The sequence below is a fragment of the Rhinoraja longicauda genome, unplaced genomic scaffold (genome assembly GCF_053455715.1).
Source record: "Rhinoraja longicauda isolate Sanriku21f unplaced genomic scaffold, sRhiLon1.1 Scf000204, whole genome shotgun sequence".
NCBI classification, from domain to species: domain Eukaryota; kingdom Metazoa; phylum Chordata; class Chondrichthyes; order Rajiformes; family Arhynchobatidae; genus Rhinoraja; species Rhinoraja longicauda.
In genome coordinates, this window is record NW_027601422.1 from 38,793 (window position 1) to 63,673 (window position 24,881).

At 40.0% G+C, this 24,881-nt stretch overlaps 1 protein-coding gene across 1 annotated transcript in view; it reads right to left on the reverse strand.

Annotated features, from left to right (window-relative positions):
• Window positions 1-593: 593 nt before the first annotated feature.
• The window catches only part of LOC144590555 (mitotic spindle assembly checkpoint protein MAD1-like), a 139,898-nt gene continuing 115,610 nt past the window's right edge, over window positions 594-24,881 (reverse strand). The window contains exons 4-6 of the mRNA XM_078395082.1: window positions 11,241-11,431; window positions 6,178-6,196; window positions 594-715 (exon numbers count right to left, since the gene is read on the reverse strand). Coding sequence (XP_078251208.1) covers window positions 594-715; window positions 6,178-6,196; window positions 11,241-11,431 — 332 coding nt within the window. The remainder of the gene's footprint in view (window positions 716-6,177; window positions 6,197-11,240; window positions 11,432-24,881) is intronic.

The following is a 24,881-nucleotide window of genomic DNA, read 5'->3' on the forward strand; positions in this document are numbered from 1 at the left end:
AAAATATGGCTTTGGGCATCTGATGGACCAGCATAATTGCGTCAGCGAGAGTCCTCTTAGCGGCGTTGAAGGCTTGAACTGCATCCTCGGGTAAACACAACAGTTTCTTTGAAGACGATGTGTCCGAACCTTTGAGCCGAGCCAGACACCTTGTGTCCCATTTATTCCAGAAGCCCCCTTTTGCTACATTCTCACCAATCATAACCCGTGTGCAGATAAGGCCAATTAGTGCGTCTGACCTTGGAGTTGTTATTGAGCTCTTGTGGCTGGACCTTCTCGTGAGGCTGCTGGCAGGTCGCCAGCCGTGACAGGCTGTCTGCAAACCCAACGTGGGCGTGAAGGTGCCACAGCTCCCCCCTCAGCCACCGAGTCATACAAGGTGGCGACTGCCTGGCTTTGTCCTGCCCCCTACCGGTCTGGCGGGTTGATTCTACGGTCTGATCTTGTTTGGTAGTGCAATTTGGGAGGTCTGTGACAGGAAGTGTTGAGCTCTTGTGGCTGGACCTTCTCGTGAGGCTGCAGGCAAGTCGTCAGGGGTGACAGGTTGTATGCAAAACCAATGTGGGCGTGAAGGTGCCACAACCAACTGTATGTCATGGATTTAGACACAACAGGAGAGAAGCAAGCGTCTGGTTGCGAGCATTAAAACTCTTCCATAAGTATTGGCCATCAGTTATATTCACCTTCACAGATCCAATATCAGAGTTCAATGGAGCTGAATGCACATAGAAGTACAAAAGCAAATTAAATCAAGTAAGACATTTCAAGATATCTCACCAGAGCAGAGTAAGAACAAAACAAACACCAAACCACATATGATAGGTGATCAAAAGCTTGCTCAAATTGAGTCAGTTTCAAGGATTAACTAAAAGGGGGGGAAGGAAAAAGAGGATCAATATTGAGGGAAAGATTTCAGCACCTGGAGCCCAACTGCCAATAATGGAGCAGTGGTAATTAGGGTTGTACAGGACATTACTGGAGGAACTAAGAAATACAGCAGGAGTGGCAATGGTGCCTTTCTTCACAACTAAGGACAACATCTGGGAATCTAACTCAATTTACAAATTCGAGGACAACACCACCGTAGTGGGCTCGGTATCAAATAATGACAAGAGGGAGTACAGGAAGGAGATTGAGAACCTCGTAACCTGGTGTCAAGACAACAACCTTTTTCTCAATGTCAACATGACAAAGGAAACAGTGATCGACTTCAGGAAGCGAAGCGGCACACATACCCCGGTACACTTTGACAGCGCTGAAAGCTTCAAGTTCCTAGGAGTATATATCACCAGCAACTTGTCCTGGACAAGCCATATCGAACCAATGGCCAAGAGAGCAGACCATCGCCTCTATTTTCCTAGAAGCTTTAGGAAGTTCAGCATGTCCCCAAAAACTCTCACCAACCTCTACAGATGCACCTTCAGAAAACATTTTATCGAGATGCATCTCAGTATGATTTGGGAACAGCTCCATCCAAGACTGCAAAAAATTGTAGAGATTTATTATGCAGTCCAGACCATCACACAAATCAACCTCCCTTCCATTGACTCCATCTACACTTTATGCTGTCTCGGCAAGGCCACCAGCATAATCAAGGACGAGTCTCACCCTGGTCATTCCCTCTTCTCCCCTCAAGACTTGACCATCACAAACAAGCTTGGCAGCACCACCACTGATCCAAACCCAACGGATAAGCCTGCCAGATTCTGTAGTGGCAGGTAATGAGTGAATCAACATGAGAAAGCTTGACTTCAATAATCTGGCATCTGTCCATTACAACAGTGGAAAAAGTGGAAGAAGCACAACTCTTGTGAGACAAAGTCCCGTCCTCAGATCACTATCCTCTATAATTACTGCAATCTTGATAAATGGAAACGATTTAGAACAGATCTAGCAGGTAAATACTAGACAGCCAGGAAACACAAAGGATCTTCAGCAGCATAAATGTAAAGCATCATATGTTACCTCAACTTACCAATACAATTAAGCCAGTTATCAACATGGCTCAATGAGGTGTGCAAGAGGGCATGCCAAGAGCAGCACCAGAAAACCAAAATGAAGTACCATCCTATTAAAACTACAACCAGACTTCATGTGCGTGAAACACCAAAAGCCGTTTGTTGTGGACAGTGGTATGAGATTTCACAAATGGGTCATATCAAAGCTTTGTTTTATGGCAATGTCAAGTTGGGAATGGTGGCAATTAATGGGAGAAGGTGGCCTAAAATTAACCTATCATCAAAGAAGGAGGGCCTCTCCATGACAGCACCAATGTGTAATGTCAGCCAGAAATGATAAGTAGTTGATTATAGCCACAAAATGCTGGAGTAACTCAGTGGGACAGGCAGCATCTCTGAAGAAAAGGAATGGAGGTCGAGACCCTTCTTCAGACTTTAGGTCTCGACCTGAAATGTCATCCATTCCTTCTCTCCAGAGATACTGTCAGTCCCGCTGAGTTACTCCAGCATTCTGTTTCAGTTCCCTCTTGAGATCCCCACCAAAACACAAGGGCAGTTTTGATTTTCTGCACAAGATAGTATGAAACAGCTTTCAGCACAGGATGAAGTAAAAGCTTTGGGACCGGACAATCTCCTGGCTGCAGCACAAAAGGCCTCTGCTCTGGCCAAACTGTCCCAGAACAATGAACACTTTGGCATTCAACAATGCATAAAATTGCTCTGGAAGTCCATTTGCACAAAAACACGATAAATAAAATTTAGTTAAGTACTACCCAACCAATCTCAAAGAAATGTTATATGTTATTGTCATTGTTACCAAGTGGCAGTTATTGAACAATAACCTGCTCACCAATGCCCAGTTTTAACTTGCCAAGACCACTTGGCTTCTAATTGAAGTCAATGGGCATCAAAGGGTAAACAATGCAATTGGTGGAGTTATACCGCACACAATGGAAGATGATTGTGTTGTTGGAAGTCTTTAGACAGAGATACAGCGCAAAAGGTCTTTCGGTCCACCAAGTCTGCGCTGACGAGTGATCACCCCGTACACTAGCACTATCCTTTGCACTATGACACAAAGCTGGGTGGCAGTGTGAACTGTGAGGAAGATACTATGAGGTTGCAGGGTGATTTGGACAGGTTGTGTGAGTGGGCGAATGCATGGCAGATGCAGTTTAATGTGGATAAGTGTGAGGTTATCCACTTTGGTGGTAAGAATAGGAAAGCAGATTATTATCTAAATGGTGTCAAGTTAGGAAATGGGGACGTACAACGAGATCTGGGTGCCTTAGTGCATCAGTCACTGAAAGGAAGCATGCAGGTACAGCAGGCAGTGAAGAAAGCCAATGGAATGTTGGCCTTCATAACAAGAGGAGTTGAGTATAGGAGCAAAGAGGTTCTTCTGCAGTTGTACAGGGCCCTAGTGAGAACGCACCTGGAGTACTGTGTGCAGTTTTGGTCTCCAAATTTGAGGAAGGATATTCTTGCTATTGAGGGCGTGCAGCGTAGATTTACTAGGTTAATTCCCGGAATGGTGGGACTGTCGTATGTTGAAAGGCTGGATCGACTAGGCTTGTATACATTGGAATTTAGAAGGATGAGAGGGGATCTTATTGAAACATATAAGATTATTAAGTGGTTGGACACGTTAGAGGCAGGAAACATGTTCCCAATGTTGGGGTAGTCCAGAACCAGGGGCCACAGTTTAAGAATACGTACAGGTATGTAGGTTAATTGGCTGGGTAAATGTAAAAAAAAATTGTCCCTAGTGGGTGTAGGATAGTGTTAATGTACGGGGATCGCTGGGCGGCACGGACTTGGAGGGCCGAAAAGGCCTGTTTCCGGCTGTATAGATATATGATATGATGAAGAATAAGGGTAGGCCATTTAGAACGGAGATGAGGAAAAACATTTTCACTCAGAGTTGTAAATCGGTGGAATTCTCTGCCTCTGAAGGAGGTGGAGGCCAATTCTCTGAGTGTTTTCAAGAGAGAGCTAGATAGAGCTCTTAAGGATAGCGGAGTCAGGGGGTATGGGGAGAAGGCAGGAACGGGGTACTGATTGGGAATGATCAGCCAAGATCACATTAAAGGGTGGTGCTGGCTCGAAGGGCCGAATGGCCTACTCCTGCACCTATTGTCTATTGCACTAGGGACAATTTACAGAAGCCAATTAACTTACTAACCTGTACATCTTTGGAGTGTGGGAGTAAACCGGAGCACCTGGAGAAAACCCATGGGGTCACGGGGAAAACATACAAACTCCGTACAGATAGCGCCCGTAGTCAGGATTGAACCCGGGTCTCTGGTGCTGTAAGGCAGCAACTCTACTACTGCGTCACAAATTAATCAATCCAGGACATCCTTACAGGAGTACCACAGGTCAGTGTCCTACCCTCAACCATCTTCTGCTGCATCAATGACTTTCCTTTCAGCATAACATGGAAGTGGGGATGTTTATCAATGATCGCACTCAGCAAATGAGAAAACCCATGCCTAAACGCAAGACCTAGATAATATTCAGGCATTGGTTAATACATGACAAGTCACGCTTGCACCATAAAAGGGAGAGCCTATCAACCTATTTTTGATATTTAACAATTTTAACAGAAGTGAATTTCTGACCATCACATCCTCGATGTCAGCACTGACCAGAAACTAAACCAGACTGGCCACATCAATACCATTATCACAAGGTCAGAAGCTGGGTATCCTGTTGTGAGTGACTTATTCTCTGATGTTCCAAAGCTTTCGCACCATCAACAAGGTACAAGTCAGGAGTGCACGGAATACACTCCACTTTTCTGGAAATGTAGAGCCAACTCCATTCAAGAAGCTCCAAACGGGATAAAAAACAAGCTGTTTGTTTGGAAACTTATCCACCATCCTAAACATTAATTCTAGCACACAGTTGGCTGGAGTGTATACTGTATACAAAATGCACTGCAACTTCTCCAGGCACACAAATAGTATCGTTACATCAGTAGGTCAGAGGCTGAATATCCTGTGGTGTGGTACCTCCTGAAAGATCACTTTCAATTCTGATATCACCCTTGTGAATTTTTTGTACCTTGTTCAGTACCTCTCTGACTTATATGCTGACGTATTCTGACGTACCGACTAATGTTGTACTCTCTAGAAAAAAATATTTTGATTGAACACAAATATCTGATGAAGCTTCTGCCGTAGCTTCACTTAATCTGCTTACATCAAAACTTTTATCAACATTCAAGTCACATAAGTACAAAAACTAAATATAAATGAAACTATTCTTCTCTATTCAACTGACTTCCATCTGTTGATCCAATAATGGATCAATTGCAATCGTGCCAAAGAATAGCACTCATAAAAAAATAATAGTAGGCCACATCTAAATTGGCCAAGTAAATCTAGCAATTTTATTGCTAATTTTATTGTCTCTCAAGGTTTGGTCTAACCAGATGACTGTGAGCTCAATGGAACTGGACCAAATCAAGCAGTCTAAATGGTATTCGCACTCACACCACCCCTTCAATGAGCCTTTCAGCTCTATTTGAATTTTTTCCAATGGTAAGGTAAGAAAACAGTAAAGATGACATTGATCTTTCCCATCAAAGAACATGAAATTCCATTAATTCATTTAATCTTTTACATATAGTTGAAGGCCCATGAAACTGAACAGGCGGTTTATACTGAATTTATTCTGCTAATGCAAAATAAAATCCAGAGCAGTGTGGTTGAAAAAAAAGTATTTAACAGGGTAAACTAATTAGTTCTAAAATAGACAGGATTAATATGGTCGGTGAGCTCATTAAATCTTTCTCAATGAATATGTTCCCTCTGACTGAAGTACATTAATTATCCAACTACAAACTTAACGATAAAATGTTGAAAAAATTGCATGGAAAAACCTTTTGCTGGCTTGACTTGACAGCGAAAAGGATGTCATTACTGGCTGTGCATGGGATTCATGTTGACATCATTATTCTTGTGATTTCAACTGCAATATTTGTTCAGGGAAGCAAGAGACAAGCAAATAAAGGAGTAATGGATTTGAGAGTATTTGGCAGATCATTGAATTGGACTGCCAATGTTGTATTCACTGTGGTGAAATCCAGGTCTTGTCATTCATCCCACATATATTGAAATAAGAAGGAAGAGTGAGCACCACAGGGTACTCAGTTTGAGTGCTACAGCAGATCAGCGCTGTGCAGGGCATAAGCAGGCAGTCACCAACTCACCTTTCGTTCGGTTGTATCCCTGGGCCAACAATTAATAAGATGATGCAAAGAAACTTCTAGATCGTAGGAAGATACCAAAGGACCAATTCGAGTGGACGATATCTGCACTAAACATTAGTCCCTTTATCATGTACCTGTACATTGTGGATGGCTCGATTGTAATCATGTATAGTCTTTCCGCTGACTGGGTAGCACGCAAAAAAGCTTTTCAGCTTCAGTTCACGTGACAATAAACTATACTAAACTAAACTTCCATGCAATGAATCGAGGAGGAGAAAGTAATGGCTGAAAATTACACCTGGGTCATTCTCGAATTAAGTTTGGTAGAACTCTTCATGCAAAAGCTGTCTATTATTTGCTGATTTGTTCACTATAGCCATTTATCATCTTCATACGCCATCAAATCCAGCTGCAGTGAGAGTCTCACCCTAAACCCCACACTTAATGCTAAAAACACTAGTCCCTGTTATTTAAGTTTCTGTAAGTGAAAGCCCCTAGTGGTGCAGCCATTTTGGAGCAACTTTTTGTTGGAGTGGTTGTGCCTGTAATTGAGGGTAAGTGTTGAGTGCTGTGATTGAGGATAAGTGTTGAGGCCTGGGCTCGAGAGCCTTCATCGAGGAGGTAAATCAGAGCGTGAAAGTAAGATAAAGTGATGTCCTTTTAACTTTCCTCTTTAGTCGGGATGGCAGTTCAAGCAGTGGCAAGCTCCTTCTGTAGGATGGATCAGAGTGTCGCTGGTGGTAAGTGTGTCCAGCTGCAGCTCCTGACTGATCAAATGAAGGAACTGGAGCTAGATGCACTCAGTATCATCCGGGATAAGCATGATAGATAGGATTTTTAACAAAGTGGTTACACCTAAGCTGCAGGCAAACAATGCCTTGCTGGCCACCAGGAAGTGCAAATGGAGTAGGCAGAGCAAAATGTTTTTAAGAACCATGACGTCGAGGGCAGCAATCTCTAGATTACTTTGAGTGCCACATGTGTGTGAATGTAGGAATAGTCGAACAGGACCAATAAGTTGGTGCAGGGGGGAGGGATTTGGATTTTTGGAACATTGGGATCTCTTGTGAATTAGAGGTGATGTGCACTTGAGAGACAGTTTGCACCTGAACTGGAAAGGAAACCAACATCCTCATGGGCAGATTTTCTAGTGCTACGGGGAAGGGTTTAAACTAGATTACACAGGGTGAGTAATGGGGTGGGAAAGGCAAATAAGAGTTTAGAAGTTGATGCAAAAGTCAACAACATCAAATTCCGTTGACAAGATGGGCAGGAGTGTGGCAGGGAACAAGGAAGGACTATTGGATTAAACTGCGTTTATTTCAATGCTCAACAGAAGTAATAGCGATTACAGAAATATGGCTATAGCACAATAGTAGCCTGAGATTAAATTACTGAGGAATTATCCAGTCAAACCTTGTGGGTGGAGCTGAGAAATAAAAAGGAGAGGGGCCGAATGGCCTCCTCCTGCACCTATTGTCTATTGAGATGATTACCTTATAGGGATTTCATTGTAGTCCACAAATAGCCAATGGGAATTAGAGGGACAAATATGCAGGAACATTGTGGAGATTTGCAAGAATAATTGAGTTGTCATAAAAAGGTATTTGAATTTTCCTAATATAGACTGGGACTGCTATTGTGCCCGGGCTGAAATAGGGTGGAATTTGTTAAGTTTTGATATTTGTAAAGCCTAACCTACTCTTGGGAAATAAGGCCGGGCAAAAGACTGAGCTGCTTGTGAGAAACATTTTGGAACCAATGACCATAATTCCATTGGTTTTAAAATAGTTATGGAAAAGGATAGAACCTACCCACAAGTTAAAAATCTAAATCGTGCGATGGTGAATTTTAACAGTATTGGCCTGGAGCTTGCAGAGGTTGATTGGAGTAAGTTGGCGACACAAGGAACTGCAGATGCTGGTTTCTTTAAAAAAAACTAAGTGCTGGAGTAACTCAGCGGGTCAGGCAGCATCTCTGGAGAACATGGATAGGTCACGTTTCAGAATGGGACTCTTTTGACTTCAGTAAAGTGTGGTTTGCGGGTAAAGGGACACATGGCATGTGGGAGGCTTTGAAAAGTGTGATATTGCAAGTTTGGTTTAGTTTAAAATTACAGCTTGGAAACAGGCCCTTTAGTCCACAGAGTCCGCGCCGACCAGCAATCAGACATACACTAGTTCTATCCTTCACACTTGGGACAATTTACAGAACCCAATTAACCTATATGTCTGTAATGTGGGATGAAACCGGAGCATCCGGAGAAAACCCATGCGGTCACAGGCAGAAAATGCAAACTCTGTACAGAGAGCTCGCATAGTCAGAATCGAACCTGGGTCTCTGCTGCAGTAAGGCAGCAACTCTATTGCTGTGCCCTGTGCCACTCTGGTCTGCATGTTCCTTTAGAGTGAAGGCAAGGGCGGCAAGAGTAGGAAACACTGGATGACAAGAGGTATTGAGGCTCTGGGTAAAAGAAAGGAGGCTGTATGGGTCAGGTACATGCAGTTGGGATCAAGTGAGTCTCTGGAGGAGTAACAAAGATACAGGAATGCCCAAGAAAATCAGGAGGGTATAAAAGTGGCATGAGATCACTTTAATTGTTAAAATTAAGTAGAATCCAATGAAATGTTATGTACATTAAGGGAAAAGGATAATTAGAAAGAGAATGAGGCCGCTCAAAGACCAAATTAGACATATATCTATGTAAATGGGTATGGTCCTCAATAAGTCCTAGCTCACATGTCAGAGAGAGAGACAAATCAATCTTTCTCTATGAATTAAATGGTTTTGGAAAGGCAAGGAGGAAAGAAAAATAACTCCAATAGTGTCTACCTTCTGCCAAAATGGTTAGAGCATGTTATTATCATAACCCATATTTTGCAATGACAGAGAGACAAGCATGAGACATCATGGCAACACCTATATTCTCTGAACCATCATCCGTTAAAAAATATTGTATTCTGAGCATGAGACACCAAGAATGTCTACATTACCTCCACTATGTTGGGCACCTATGTCTGTTGGTTTATTCACCAGCTAATCCATTCCATTACTTCCATCAGCCTGGCCCCAAAACAATAGCAGTACAAGACACTGTTATTATTGAAATTTCAAGGATCCCAGAAAGATGGCTCTTCCCAGGCAGCCTTAAATCAGCCACGCAACAGGAGCTGCAGTATGTCCACAGTGTCTGGATTGCCTGAGGTATACCACAATCAGAATCTACAAAGGGATAATAGCATCCTCTCACAGGTCAATATCACAACATTGAAGCCCAAATCACACTCCATCAGTTCCAATAGGCAGAACAGATTTGCAGCCCAATGCCAGACATCTAAAACAAACACGATATTCTGAGCTCCATCATGCCAATGATTACCAGATGAACAGACAAAATGACCCAGGGATGTAATCAAAGTTCTCCCAATAAACTGCAACATGTCCATTACCTTGTGAGAACCCCTTACCCCTGTTCTAAATGGATGATTAGCACTTGGGATGACTTTGAAGAATATGTCATACAGAAGCTCGGGGTAAATGGTGGAAGTCGTAGCATCTCCCACACCATCTGCCTTGTCAAGCATTTCCTGACCAGCTGAGGTGGGCTGCAGACCTCCCCCCACCCCACCCAACACACACACACCCCATAGAACACAATTATCATCATCAATCAATCCTCAATGACTGCACAAGACAGTGACTTTGTCCAAATTATGCGATGTTACCCAGGTTGCCACTTTAAATCAACTGATCGTGCTAGTATCAAATCTTCTGTAATGACCAGTTTGCATTGATTATCAGAATTCAAATCAGTAATTTAAATTATGAACCATAATAGTCCAAAAGCAACTTACCCATCCCAAAGGTCATACTTATGAAATTCCAATAACTTTAGTTTACATTCCCCAAGTCCTTGATCTTCATCTTTTTGAAGTCAAAGCAAACCAATTTGTGAAGTTGTCCAGAGTTCACATGGGTTGCCATTTCTTCAAAATGACAAATTTGGTCAAGTTCGGACAAGTGCATTTTCTTTTTCTTTTGAGTGCTTGGAAGGTTGTTATTATACAGATAATCACTCAATTTCATTTGTGAAGTGGTGTCAATTTGATCAGGCTTTCCTCACTCTAAAACAAGTTCAGTTAATTTCTGCAATCTATTTGCAACAGGGAAATGGACTAAGATCCAGGTGAAATATGGTTGCATTAGTTAATTTAAGCAAGTCATATCCGAATTGTTTTTATTTTAGATTTTCAGTCTAAGTGGATATGTGTCAGTTACAACAAGGGCCTCGGTAAAGCACTTTGTAGAATTCTAAAATTCATTATTTTTTAATTTCTCTTGCTGAGAGATGGTCTATCTATAAATCACTTTTTATTACTTTGGAGCAGTTGATAGTCTTCTGTCTCCATTCTCGGAGAATGAGATTAATTATATCCAAAGTATGTGCATCTGCTTCAGATTTTAGCTCTTCTAACAACCAAATGTCCATGGAAACAATTTTTAGAATATTCACTTTGTAATGGGAATAATTCTTGAACAAACATTCCAGCAATTACAAACTTTAAAATTAGTCTCATCAGCATAATCCATGGCAAAGTACTCATGTTACTTAGATATAAGCCACATGATCCTTTCTGAAGAACTGGTGTATTAAAGGATGATAATACTATTAGAATGAATAAGTAACAAATTAAGAATCATCAACTGCACCTTGTGGAAATGATCAATATTGATAACGATACTCGAGGATCTGTGAAACTTATCAGACCCAGATGAATGGATTAGAATGACCAACAGCCTTCAGACAATAACTGGTAAAAACCCTGTTATACAAACTCTCATGTTACCACGACATACCACTGAACAGCACAGAGCAATTTGAATCAACATAAAAGGAAACCGTCAACAAACAATCCTTATTATAAATTAAATTTTACTATTTTGAGGTAAGTACAATGACATTTTGATTGGAACTAGTCCGTGATGAAGAGAAATAAAAACATTTTCTTCAAATGCAAACATTTCTAATAATGCTACATTCTCCCCTCTCCTTGTAATCTTACCTTAAACATCAGGTAGTCATCCGGGTGTTCTGCATACATCGATGACAGCTTGTACTGGTTCTCTGTCGTGACATCAATCTTGTAACCCGTCAGGGTGTAGCAGACAGCTCGGAATTCCTGAATCTTCTTCTGGAACACCTCCTTCAACCGTTGGTTCTTCAACTCTGCACTGCTTACTTGCCTGCGCATCTCTGAGTACAAAGTTTGCAAAATATTATTTTATCACTGGATCAGTGGACATCAATCAATTTTAATGAATATCCCAATGGCAATCAATAGCAATCAAAGCTGCAATGTTTCAAGAGAGTTATAAATCTGCTGTCTAATAGGATGGGCTCAGATAGATTTTATGGAATGAAATGAATGCAAAGTTGTAACCTTATGAGTGGTTCAGATAACATATGAAACAAAGAATATAGCATCATTAACCAACTCAGTGTTGTCAATAAAAGGTTATTGCATAAAACCTCCCCTAATCACTCACAATTTTTATTTGGTTGCAGTGTCGATAGGATACAACATCCTTCTAAAGAATAACATTTTTCTATTTCAGCATTGCTCCATCATTCACATATCACACATTCTTCCACACATATTATAAAAACTGAAGATAGACACAAAATGCTGGAGTAACTCAGCGGGACAGGCAGTATCTCTGGAGAGAAGGAATGGAAATCACATTTTAATCATAGCTAAAGATGGTTATCATCCCAAACCACTGGAGCATTCCTTCATTGTTGGACAATTTTGCAGTGTTACAAGAATGCAACTTGGAACTATAAATTATTGCATCGTATGGGAGGCGCATTCCCAATCTCGTTGTACCCCTGTACAATGACAATAAAGATATATTGTATTGTATTGTATTGTAATGAGAATGTGATTCTTGGCTGTTAGAAACATCATAACTTGCTAATTTCCATGAATTAATTTTGGGACCCATAACCAAAGGATGATCATTATCAAATCTAAGAAATTAAAGAGAAATTCCTTTAACCAGAGTGGTTACAATATGGAAAAACAGTAGAAACAAAGAACTGGTTTATACCAAAGATAGACACAAAGTGCTGGAGCATCTCAGCGGGTCAGGCAGCATCTCTGGAGAAAAAGGATAGATAAAGTTTTGGGCCGGGACCCTTCATCAGACTTTTCAGACCCACTGAGTTACTCCAGCACTTTGTGTCTGTCTTTGGTTACCATATGGTCCTGAACAGAGTCTTCCCAATACGTTGACTACCCTTCTGTCTCCACCGATGCTGCTTGACCTCCTCTGTTCCTCCAACAGTTTGCTTTTATGGCTAGATGTTACTCACTTCATTGTGGAAGTGATTACTCACATGGCATTATGGAAGCAAGCAATATAGGCCAATAATATAGCTATATACAAAGGGATATTAGGATATGCTGAGTGAATAATGGCAGGAGGCAGCTTATGTAGTGCATAAAATCAATGAGAACCACTTGGGCAGATTAGACCGTGGGACACATATTATGTAGTTTTATGCAGTAATGTGACAGTTTTAATCTATATCACGACAAAGCTAGCTAATCTCCACATGATATGTTTACGACCTTGATTGTTGTGCTTTTTTATTGATAGCTCGATCAAACAAAATAAATAATAGAAGTACGCCAAATAGCCGCTCAAGTTGCTCTCACTATGAAGATCCTGGCACATTTGAAACATGCTGAGGCTCTATCAGGCATGGGTCAGGCCGCATTTGGAGTACTGTAAGCAATTTTGGGCACCATATGTGAGGAATGAAGCGCTGACTCTGAAGAGGGTCCAGAGGAGGTTTACAAGAATGATCACAGGAATGAATGGGTTAGCATATGATGAGCATTTGATGGCACTGGGCCTGTACTCGCTGGAGTTTAGAAGGATGAGGGGGGCATCTCATTGAAACTTACCAAATAGTGAAAGGCTTGGATAGAGTGGATGTGGAGAGGATGTTTCCACTAGTGGGAGAGACTAGGGCCGGAGGTCATAACCTCAGAATTAAAGGACGTCCTTTTAGGAAGATGAGGAGGAATTTCTTTGGTCAGATGGTAATGAATCTGTGAAATTCTTTGCCACAGAAGGCTGTGGAGGCCACGTCAATGGATATTTTTAAAGCAGAGATAGATAGATTCTTGATTAGTACGGGTGTCAAAGGTTATGGGGAGAAGGCAGGAGAATTGGGTTAGGAGGGAGAGATAGATCAGCCATGATTGAATGTCGCAGGAGACTTGATGGGCCTAATGGCCTAATTTTGCTCCTATCACTTTTGACCTTATGAAACTGCTCTCAACTCACCTTTTATGCCTGCCCTCATAATCCTCAACTCACTCAATGCCCCAAATTCTGCCTCTCAGCCTTGAACAGATTCAATAATCTGCCTACCATCTCTCTAGGATAGGCATTACCATAGATTCAGAGCTCTCTGGGAAGCCTCTCGCTCGGAAACTTTGACCCTTGGTTTTAGACTCCCCTACAATTGGGAATCATTCTCTCAACATTAGCTCATCAAGTATTGAGTATTTCAATAAGATCACCATTTGTTCTTCTTAGATCAAAACATTGATCCCAATGGTTATGGCAAGGCTTCATTACTTTTATACTCCATCCCTCTTCCAAGAAAGGCCATTCCATATGACTTATTAATTATCTGCTCTGCCAGTGCACAAACATTGACCCCGTCCTGAACTGTGAGTCTGTTTCCATTTAAATTGCTTTTCAGTACCTCCTTTCTGTGTGTAACTATACATTTCCCCACACTACATTTGCCAATTTGTTTGCTCACTTTCTCCCTTTAAACCTATCCTATCCATGTGCATGTCCATTTGTTCTTTAAACATTGTGATAGTACCTGCCTCAATGACCCCCTCCGGCAGTTCGTTCTCTATACCTACCACCCTTTGTGTAAAAAAGTTGCTCCTCAGGTTTCTGTAAAATCTTTCCCCCCTCACCTTAAATCTATGTCCTCTTGATTCTTGATACCTACACTGGGTAAAAAAACTGTGCATTTACCCTATCTATTCCTTGCAAAGATCATCCTCCTGTGCTCCAAGGAATAAAGTCCTAGCTTGCTCAACCTCTCCCTATAGCTCAGACCCTCCAGTACTGGCAACATCCTTGTAAATCTTCTCTGCACCTTTTCAAGCTTAACACCATCTTCACTAAAACAGGGTGACCAAAATTGAATACAATACTCAAAATGTGGCCTCACCAATGCCTTGTACAAATGTAACAAGACTTCTCAACTTCTATTCTCAATACTCTGACTGATGAAGGTCAATGTGTCCAAAGCCTTCTTGACCACCCTATCTATCCCATCATATACCCTGCTCATTATAGAAACATACAAACATAGAAAATAGGTGCAGGAGGAGGCCATTTGGCCCTTTGTGCTAGCACCGCCATTCATTGTGATCATGGCTGATCATCCACAATCAGTAACCTGTGCCCAACTTCTCCCCATATCCCTTGATTCCACTAGCCCTCAGAGCTCTATCTAACTCTCTCTTAAATTCACCCAGCGATTTGGCCTTCACTGCCCTCTGTGGCAGAGAATTCTATCCTGAAATAACTCAAATACAATTTCCCTTTCATTAAGTCACCTTGACTCTGTTTACAATATGGATTTCCAAATGTCTTGTAATCACTAGCTCAATACTGCATTTTACCAAAGACAGGCTCATCTATATTTTGCTTCTGTCCTATGCAGATAACTTCTTTATTACATAAGGATGCAGGCAATGAGATCTACTGTTAGCCTTTAGATCCATTTGTTTGACAAGAACCTTTTCTCTAATTAGAATAATTCTTCAAAGTTCCTCCTCTTCTGTTCCCTCTCATTTTTATGGTATTATTAGGATGCTTCCCTCATCTTCTGCTTGGATGATGGACGGAATATTGTAATTCTCTGCCAGTTCCATATTTCCCATTACCAATTCCTCATTCAATCTGCAAGGGGCCAACTACTTGATACTTTTTTTTAAATCTTGTGAACATTGTTATTATTTTAACATGTTTCTTGCTACTTTACTTTCATAATTTTTGTTGCAGATAACTTCATACCTTTTCATTTTATCTGAATCACCTTTTACTAGTTTTGAACATTCACCTATCTGCACCATTAATCTTCACAGCACTGCACGCCTTTACTTTTATTCTGACACTCTGCTTAATTTATTTTGTTAGTTACGGATGAATTACCTTTCTCTTAACAGTGGTTCCAATGAGATATTTCTTGGTTGAACATATTTATTTAAACCTTCCACTTCATCGACTTTTAATCTATTTTCCTAGTCCACTTTAGACCTTTGCAATTACCTTTATTTACCTTTAAAGTACTAGTTTATTACCCTCAAACTGAATGTGAAATTCTATCAAGTTATGATCACTCTTCTCCAGAAGTTCCTTCTCTAGAATTAGTTCCTCTTTATTCCACATTATCAAGTCTAAATTAGTCAATTCCATGATTCATTATGTAATTTATTTTTCTGAATTTATCCCAAATATAATATAAACTCATGTCCAAAGTTAACAATGCCAGAATATATCTGAAATAAAATATTCTGCTTCAACATGCAAAGTAAAAAACAATATTTAAACCTAATCCTTTTCTTTGCACTGACGAACAAACGGGATGTATTTTTGTATTGTAAATTCTGTGCAGGCTAAGCATTGAATCTTTTATTTAGAAAGTATCAATTTTGTTTTACGTTCTTCAGGGTTTTGAAATTAAATATTAATGTAAGGTTGTTTGAATGAATAATTAATAAAATATAATAAAATATTCAAAAACATTTCATCATCATCCAAGGATGCAGGATATAGGAGAAAAATTAGTTAAAACTGTGATTAGTAAATATTGGATTATATTTTAAGATAATGCACCATCACAGTGGCAAGTCTGACGAACAAGTCTGAATAAAATAATTTATAATGCAAAATTGATGCATTGACAACATGACAACTGGATGCACATAAAAAGGATTTCATATATTTCATAAGCATCTGCAAGCAACTGTGATTTTCACAAATTGATAGCCTGTCACAATTCATTACACACTACTGATGTCATTTTATCAATGAAAATTTAAGCATGGATCACAGGGACACTAGTGGAGAGGTTGGGTTTTTTTTTCAAGGAGATGGGTGATCAGTTTGCTAGAAGTAATCACTAAAAAAACAAAAACTACATGAGTGAAGATGGATTTCTCAGATGTTCTAGGCAACATAAATGCAGGCCAATTGAAGCCTACACCATTCACAGGCCACATATACACGGATTGATTTTGTCTACAAGGGCAAACTGAGCATTGTGCGCTCGTTAACATCAATGCATATGCCGATTGGCCTTGGTGCATCTGACCCTCATTCGCATGAAGTACCTCGAATAAAAAGCAGGTAGAGCTACTGCCCATAGTGCCAGAGATCTGGGTTTGTCCTGACCTTGGGTGCTGTCTATGTGAGGTGTGCACGTTCTCTCTGTGACATGGGTGTCCTCCTGGTGCTCTGGTTTCCACCCACATCCCAAAGACATGGGTTGGTAGGTAAATTGCCCTCTGTGAAATTTCCCAAGTGGATGCAAAAGTGGGATAAAATAGAACTAGTGTGAATGGGTGATCAATGGTCGAAGTGGACTTGGTGGGCCGAAAGGCCTTTTTTTCATGCTGTATCTTTCAATCAATTTCAATCAAGCAGTATATTGAGTACCTGATTTCATTTGGAGGCAGGAGAAGGAAAAGTTCTGAAACTCTAACGGTCAAACTGCTGAACTGTTCCATCCATTGAATAAGGAATGGTAAAGACAGATGCATAGAATTTTAAAGAGACTAATTTTTATATACATGGGTGACAGTCGAGAGCGCAGTAAAATAGAACATTGCCTTAAATAATTGTCCTTACTTATTTGCCCTTACATAGTTTATCTCAGTAACACATAGATGTGTTACATGTCTCACATTTAATAATCTAGCTAATCAATGCAATCCATGGTGGTTTTACTTTACTGCAGAAGAAATCACCCAATTTGGTTTTCTTGTAAAACCAACACAATTTAGTGCTGCTGGTCGATGGGAGTAAATAACTGCAATTACATTGGAATCAAGATGTGATGAAAGAAAATATTACTCACTGACATTCAGCACTGGCCTTTAATAGTTAATCAATTGGACGTTTGGAGTTCATAATTTACTTTAACAGATCTTACTTCAGTCAACATTTCGGCTGTTAATAGCGCCAGCCTTTTAAAGAGACGTTATCCATTTATCTTGCTCCTCTTCTAATGATTTGAAACCCATTAAACACTTTTCCATAGAATCCTGCAGCTCAGGAGGCACATTTGGCCCAGCATCTCATGCTCTTTTTCTGGTTACTTTTCTTCCGTCTCCAGACTGTGTTCCCACATTAGATACTGAAGTTCTCAAGATCAGCAGCAAAGCAGATAGTTGCGTAGTTCCCCACCCCTTAAACACATAAATCTGTCTGCAGACCCTGTGTCAAATCAGAACTGCCACAGAATATCATCTCCATTTACTTGAATAGAGAGCGACAGCTGAGGAACCAAGAAATTGAGTAAAAATGCAATTTTTAAAAACAAAGTTACTTGCTCTAACTGTTTAAAAGTGTAATGTATTATTGTGTTTGGGTTTTCTTTTACATTTTCAGTAATTTTAATGAATAATTCTTTTGTTTTTCATGTTTCTGAAAGTCAAAAACATTTACTGTTTGACAGCAGACCTCAGGTGTGGGGATTGGCATGGAGGAGGAGGCTTACCCATCTCTTAATATACTTTCAGCTATTTTATGAGAAGATATATTTCTGTAATTCCTGCACCATCCACTCCCCCAACATGATGCCTATACTACTGTCACATTGAACCTTGCCGTTGAGGCTCGGTTGAACCAGAAGCTCACATTGACAATGAATCTGCAAAAAATTGACCATTGGCAAGAATGCATGGGACGCTTGTCAATGGCAAGAAATTCAGATCCATTAGCTTCTCCTAACCCGAGAAAAAACATACTGTAATGCCAAACTTTTCCGTTAAAGGAAAAGATACATGATATTAATAGATGAGGCCTCATTTGAACATGCATTGTAATTGGTGACAGAAGTAAAAAACGTGCACCTTTATTCTTCAAATTTGTTTAAGTTTCCTATTGCAAAGTACACTTCACTAAGGTCAGGCTCATCCGTTCTCCCAAAAGACCGGATTAGCTTTATTTCTTAACAAGTTATCTAGACTCACAAACATACAAAATGTATTTGTAATAATTATGCAAGAAAAATTAAACTGTGAAGTTCAACTACAGAGATGAGAATTGTAACAACTTTTAATGAGGCAGATTTGGACAATCATTTTTAATTAGTCAAACTGAAATTTTGAATAATTATTCATTTCTGAGGGTTTCTTCTGCTCTGAGAATAAATTGTTTCTCAAGGACATAATGGCTTTATCAGCTCCAAATTAATTATGATTTAAATTTTATAATGGCTAGTAAAATAAATGAAAGTTGCACCCAAATGAATACTAATTACATTATTTTTCAGATTAGTATCTTATCACAAGTCAACTATGAGAGCATTTAAATCCTCTTAAATAAATAATCTGCTTGCAAAAAATATTTTCCAATTTATGACAGGTAATCAGTTTATATTAATTCCGAACTATCGCAACTCCAAGTGCCACATAAATTATTTTCTAATACAATCTCTTTTTCAAAAAAGGTAACATGGAGCCTCTCCCTATTTGAATTTGTGCTGGTGATGAATACAGACTCTCCATTCCAGAAAACCTCCCAGTTTCAGGCATTGAAGGTCCCCACTAAGTACGTCTAAAGTTAGAAAATGGATCTTTTGAAATTTATTCTTACGATGATAAATTTCAAAATCTTTTATTTAAAATCATCATGGAGATCAAGCACATAATATTGACTGTTGACTATAACCACACTGTTAGTCTACATAATATGATAGCTCACAGAAAAATTCTTACTATATTTGTTTAAGGGAAGTAAAGATAACCCAGAAAATTATAGGCCGGTGTGCTTCATGTAGGGTAACCATTGGAAAGGATTCTTTGGCATAGCATTTACTACCATTTGGAAGGGAATGGTCTAATAAAGGACAGTCAGCATGGCTTTGTATGCAGCAGGTCATGACTTACCAACTGGATTGAGCTTTTTAAGGAGTGACAAAGGTGATCGAAGAGTATCGGGCAATGGATGTTGTCTACAAGGATTTTAGGGATTTTATAAGACATTTGATAAAGTAACCTTTGTAAACTGATCTAGAAGATTAAGATGCATGGGATTCACGGTGTCTTGCGTGGATACAGCACTGGCATACTCATAGAAGACAGAGGGTTGTGGAGGAAAGGCATTATTCTGGCTGGAGGTCTGTGACCAGTGGAGCTCTGTAGGGATCTGTGCTGGTACCTCTGATGATTTATATAAATGACTTGGATGTAAAAATAGATGGATTAGTTCATCAGTTTGCAGACAACATCACGATTGCTGGAAATGCAATCAGAAAGTGAGGAAAGCTGTTAAAGCATACTGTGCGATATAGATCAGCTGCAGAAATGGGTGGAGAACTAGCAGATCGAGTTTAATCAAAGCAAATGTAAGCTGTTGCATTTTGGAAGGTCAGATATAAGGGGAAGGCAAGACCCTTAACAGCAATTATGTGCAGATTGTTCTTGGGATCCAAGTCCATCGCTCCCTGAAAGTGGCAATATAAATAAATAGAGTGGTAAAGAAGGCATATGATATGCTTACCTGCATTGGTCGGGGCATTGAGTTTAAGAGTCAGGAAGTCATGATGCAGCTCTATGGGACTCTAGTCGCCCAATTACTGGAAGGATGTGGGGGCTTTGGAGAGGGTGCAGAAGAGGTTTACCAAAATGTTGCCTGGATCAATGGGTTTTAGCTACAAGGGGAGGTTGGACAAATTTGGATTGTAGAATGCCAAAGATTGAAGGGAGATAGAAGTATATAAAATGATGAAAGGTATAGATAGGATAGACAGTCACAATGTCCGTCTCCCCCCCCCCCCCTCCAGGGAGGAAATGTCAAAGAGGGGAGGGCATAGCTTAATGGTGAAAGGGGAAAAGTTTAACGGAGATGTACAGAGCAAGTTCTTTTTAATACAAAAAGTGGTTGGGGCCTGGAACGCACTGCTCGGGGTGGTTGGGGAGGCAGATACAATATTGACATTTAATAAGCATTTAGATGAGCACAATTAAATTAAATCATACTCTTGTGAAAAAGGCACTTGTTTTTTAACCACGTGTTTTCATATGTTTCTTGCATCACTATCACTACTTTGTGCTTTGCATCATTGATAAATCATTTCTGTCCTTCACCCTGTTTTTTTTCTGGATCAGTTATGGTTTCAAAATTTAAATCTTCTGACTGTTAGCCCAATTGTAGAATGGGGCTTGAACACACAACATTCCTTGACTTCCTTGATTTGAAGTCAAGATTTTTATCAACTGGGCTAATTTGCTTCTGAAGTCTTAAGTAATAATCTTTTTTTTTATTTTATTTTTTTATTTTTTTATTAAAAGTACGGTAAATTACAATAATACAACAGGTATATCTTAATACATTTTTTATACCGCTTCCTTTTTTTGAGCTTTGATCATTAACCTCGAGAAAGCCAATTTCACCAAAGGCATCTGATGCTTCCCTGCATGCATTCAGTCACAATCTCTATTGCTACTAAGGATTTTGATGAAGAGTCCCAGGCCTGAAACGTTAACTGTTGCCTCACCAGCCGAATGCTCCTGTCATTCTCTGTTTTTGTTTCAGATTTCCGGCAGTGAAATGAATTCACTGCCACTTCTCTTCCAGGAATGACAATTTGGAAACACTCTCTCTCCTCTGCAGGAGGACTTCCGTCTGTCCATTTTGCCTGTTTACTCTCAGTGGTTTACTCACTCATCAAATCTTTGGTGGTGACAATGGTTTTACACGCTGCTTCCTTCCTGTGGTAGTAGAACTATTTCAGAATCACAGCATAGATTCCATCTATCTACACGCACAATGGACAAGATCATCAATGCACAACTGCTCCAACAGAAACATAGGGAGCAGTATCAACCACAATGCATTCCTTTTTTAACCTTATCAACATCTGTGATTACACTATGATGAACGGGCCGCATTGTTTCACGACTGACATTAGATTATGGAAACAGATACACAAGTGCAATGTCTGTCATGGCAAGAGATCATTAGGTAAACAGAGAAAGAGATTCAAGGGTGTTCTCTAAATCGTCTTGAAGATGTGTAATATTGTCACTGACTTATGGGAATCTTTAGTCCATGATCAGTCAAAATGGAGTTGGGGTTTTTGGGTTGTCATTGAGAACCATGAGTCCATGCAGCAGAACTACAAAGAAGCTAGCCTTAATAAAGAAAGGAACAGCCCTCCCAAACTACCCAACCCTGTCAAGAACATAGAAACGTAGAAAATAGGTGCAGAAGTAGGCCATTCAGCCCTTTGAGCCAGCAACGTCATTCAATATGATCATGGCTGATCATCTAAAATCAGTACCCCGTTCCTGCTTTCTCCCCATATCCCTTGATTCTGTTAGCCCTTGGAGCTATATCTAACTCTCTCTTGAAAACATCCAGTGAATTGGACTCCACTGCCTTCTGTGGCAGGGAATTCCACAGATTCGCAACTCTCTGGGTGAAAAAGTTTTTCTTCATCTCTCCGGATGAAAACGTTTTTCCTGCTGTGACAGTAACCATGAGTCCCACATTGACCTTCACAACCATCTCAGAATCCAGAAGTGGTAGTGAAGCAAGTCATCCTTGATTCCAAGAGACTGCAAAAGCAAAAGCTGAAAAGAAATAAATGATTCAACTGCAATACATTGTACATGAAAAAACACTAAACTCCCAACCTGATGTTTTATTTTTAAACTACAAAGGAGCTTCCTCAATAAATTATAAGGTGTTTTGGAGAAGCAACAGGATCAAAAATACTTTAAACAGCATTGTGAGAATAGACCCGTAATCAACAATGACACCCAGCACAGAAAATATAACTATTTTATGACCCAGCAAAGTGTTCCCTTGAAGGGAGTGACCATTTCTCATAGGTTTCAACTCATTCTTTCTCAATCAAAAAGTGATGTTATAAACTAGACCATGAATCAACCTCATGAATGCAAAATATGATTATAATTCACAACTAACAATCACCTCCTTCACATGTCAATGTTTTTTTTCACAGTATGTTTTTTTCAGGAGTTGGCTTCAAAGTTGCAGGAAATTCCAGCAAGTGTCACAAAAGAATGAAAGATAAAATGGGAAAACCTATCCATGTTCTTCAGATATGTTGCCTGACCCGCTGAGTTACTCCAGTTCTTTATGCCTTTATTATTAAAGAAAAAAAACTTTTTTTCAATTTTAAAATCAATAGTATCAATTAATGGTGAATATTATAACTAAAGTCATGGTACTTTCAAATTTCCAGAGCACTGGATCAAGATAAATACGATGACATCGAACTGATTATCTGTACTGTTTAGCACCATTACCAGCGTGCTACAATCAGAATAATTTTTACTTTATCACTGGAACCACTTATAAAGTCCTTTTATTGATTATTTGGTCTTTTGCAAATAAAGATTAAATGAGTACAATGCAACATAATAATATCTGATCAAAAACCAAATGTAAAAGTCAAATAGAAATCTGTAACTAGAATTTAATGAAATCCTGAACTAGATTCATAGAATCACATAGCAAAGAAACAGGCACTTCACCCCATCATATGTTGACCATCAAGTACCTATCTACACTAATCCAATTAACCAGTACTTGATCTATAACCTTTTCGCCATATCAGGGAGAATGTTCGGCAGCACTCAGAGAGGACCTACTGGAGGGTTCATCCACTGAGGCGGATGGATAGAGCTTAGAAATAAGAAAGGTGCCAGCACTCTAAAGGGATTGCACTATAGGTCCACCAAAAGCAAGTGGGAAATAGAGGAACAGATATGTAGACATATTATCGAAAGATGCCAAAGCAATAGGGTATTCTTAGTGGGTGACTTTAACTTCCCTAACATTGACTGGGACTTGCTCAGTGATAAAGGCATGGACAGGGCAGAATTTGTGAGGTGTATCCAAGAGAATTTCTTGAAACAGTATGTGGATAGTCAAAAAAGGAACATACTGGACCTTGTACTGGAAATTGAGCCTGGCCAGGTGACTGGAAGAGCATTTTGGGGATAGTGATCACAACTTCATCAATTTTAAAAGAAAGACACAAAATGTTGGAGTAACTCAACAGGTCAGGCAGCTTCTCCAGAGAACATGGATAGGTGACGTTCGGGTCTCAACCCTTCTATTCGGTAGGTATAAGGTTGTTTTGAATAGGGAGAAGGCTGGACCTTGCAGGAAAGTACTAAATTGGAGTAAGGCAAGCTCAACTTTATTAGGCAAGAGCTCGGGAAGGTACACTGGGCACAATTATTATTGGGTAAGTCTGCAACTGACATGGGGGAGTCGTTTAAAGACCAATTGATTGAAGTTCAGAACCGACATGTTCCAGTGAGGCAGAGGGATAAGAATGGCAAAGTTGGGGCATCTTGGATGACCAAAGAGGTTGTAAACTTGGTCCAAAAAAAAAGAAGTGCATGCAAGGTTTAAGACGATGGAATCAGAGAGGACTTTTGAGAAACAGAAATAAAGATCTCATGCAGGTGATTAGAATGGCCAAAAGGGGCCACAAAATGGCTTTTGGTGAGTTGGATTAAAGAAAATCCCAAAGCTTTTTATACCTATACTATGCTAAAAGCAGGTGGGTAACCAGGGAGAAGGTAGGACTATTCAAAGATCCAGAAGGGAATTTGTGCTTAGAGTCTGAGAATGTACGTGAGGTAGTCATAGATTGATACAATGTGGAAACAGGCCCATCAGCCCAACATGCCCACACTGGCCAACAATGTCCCAATTACCCTAATCCCACTGTCAAGGTACACAGTGGGGTATAGATCAGCTATAGTAATGGGCAGAGAAATTGCAGATGGAGCTTAATCAGAGCAAGTATGAGGTGTTGAACTTTGGGAGGTCAAATGTAAGGGGAAATATATAATCAATGGCATGAACCTGAACAGCACAGAAGGGTCTTGGGGTCCAAGTTCATAACTCCCAGAAAGTGGCAACACAAATAGATAGAATGGTAAAGAAGGCATATGGAATGCTTGCTTTCGTACATCAGAGCATTGAGTATGCGTCAGGAAGTCATGATGCAACTATATAGGACTTTGGTTAGGCCACATTTGGAGTATTGCGTGTATTTATGGTCTCCCCATTACAAGAAGCATGTGGATGCTTTGGAAAGGATGCAGAGGAGGTTTACCAGAATGATGCCTGGATAGGGCATACCACAGGGAGAGATTGGACAACCTTGGATTGTTTTCTCTGAAACACCAGAGGTTGCGGGAAACCCAATAGAAGCATATAAAATTATGAGAGGCATAGATTGGGTAGACTGGCAGAACCTTTTCCCCAGGAGGGAAAAATCAAATACCATAGGGCATAGCTTTAAGATGAGAGGGGGAAAGTTTAAAGGAGATGTGCAGGGCAACCGTTATTTACAGAGAGAGTGGCGAGTTGCTAGA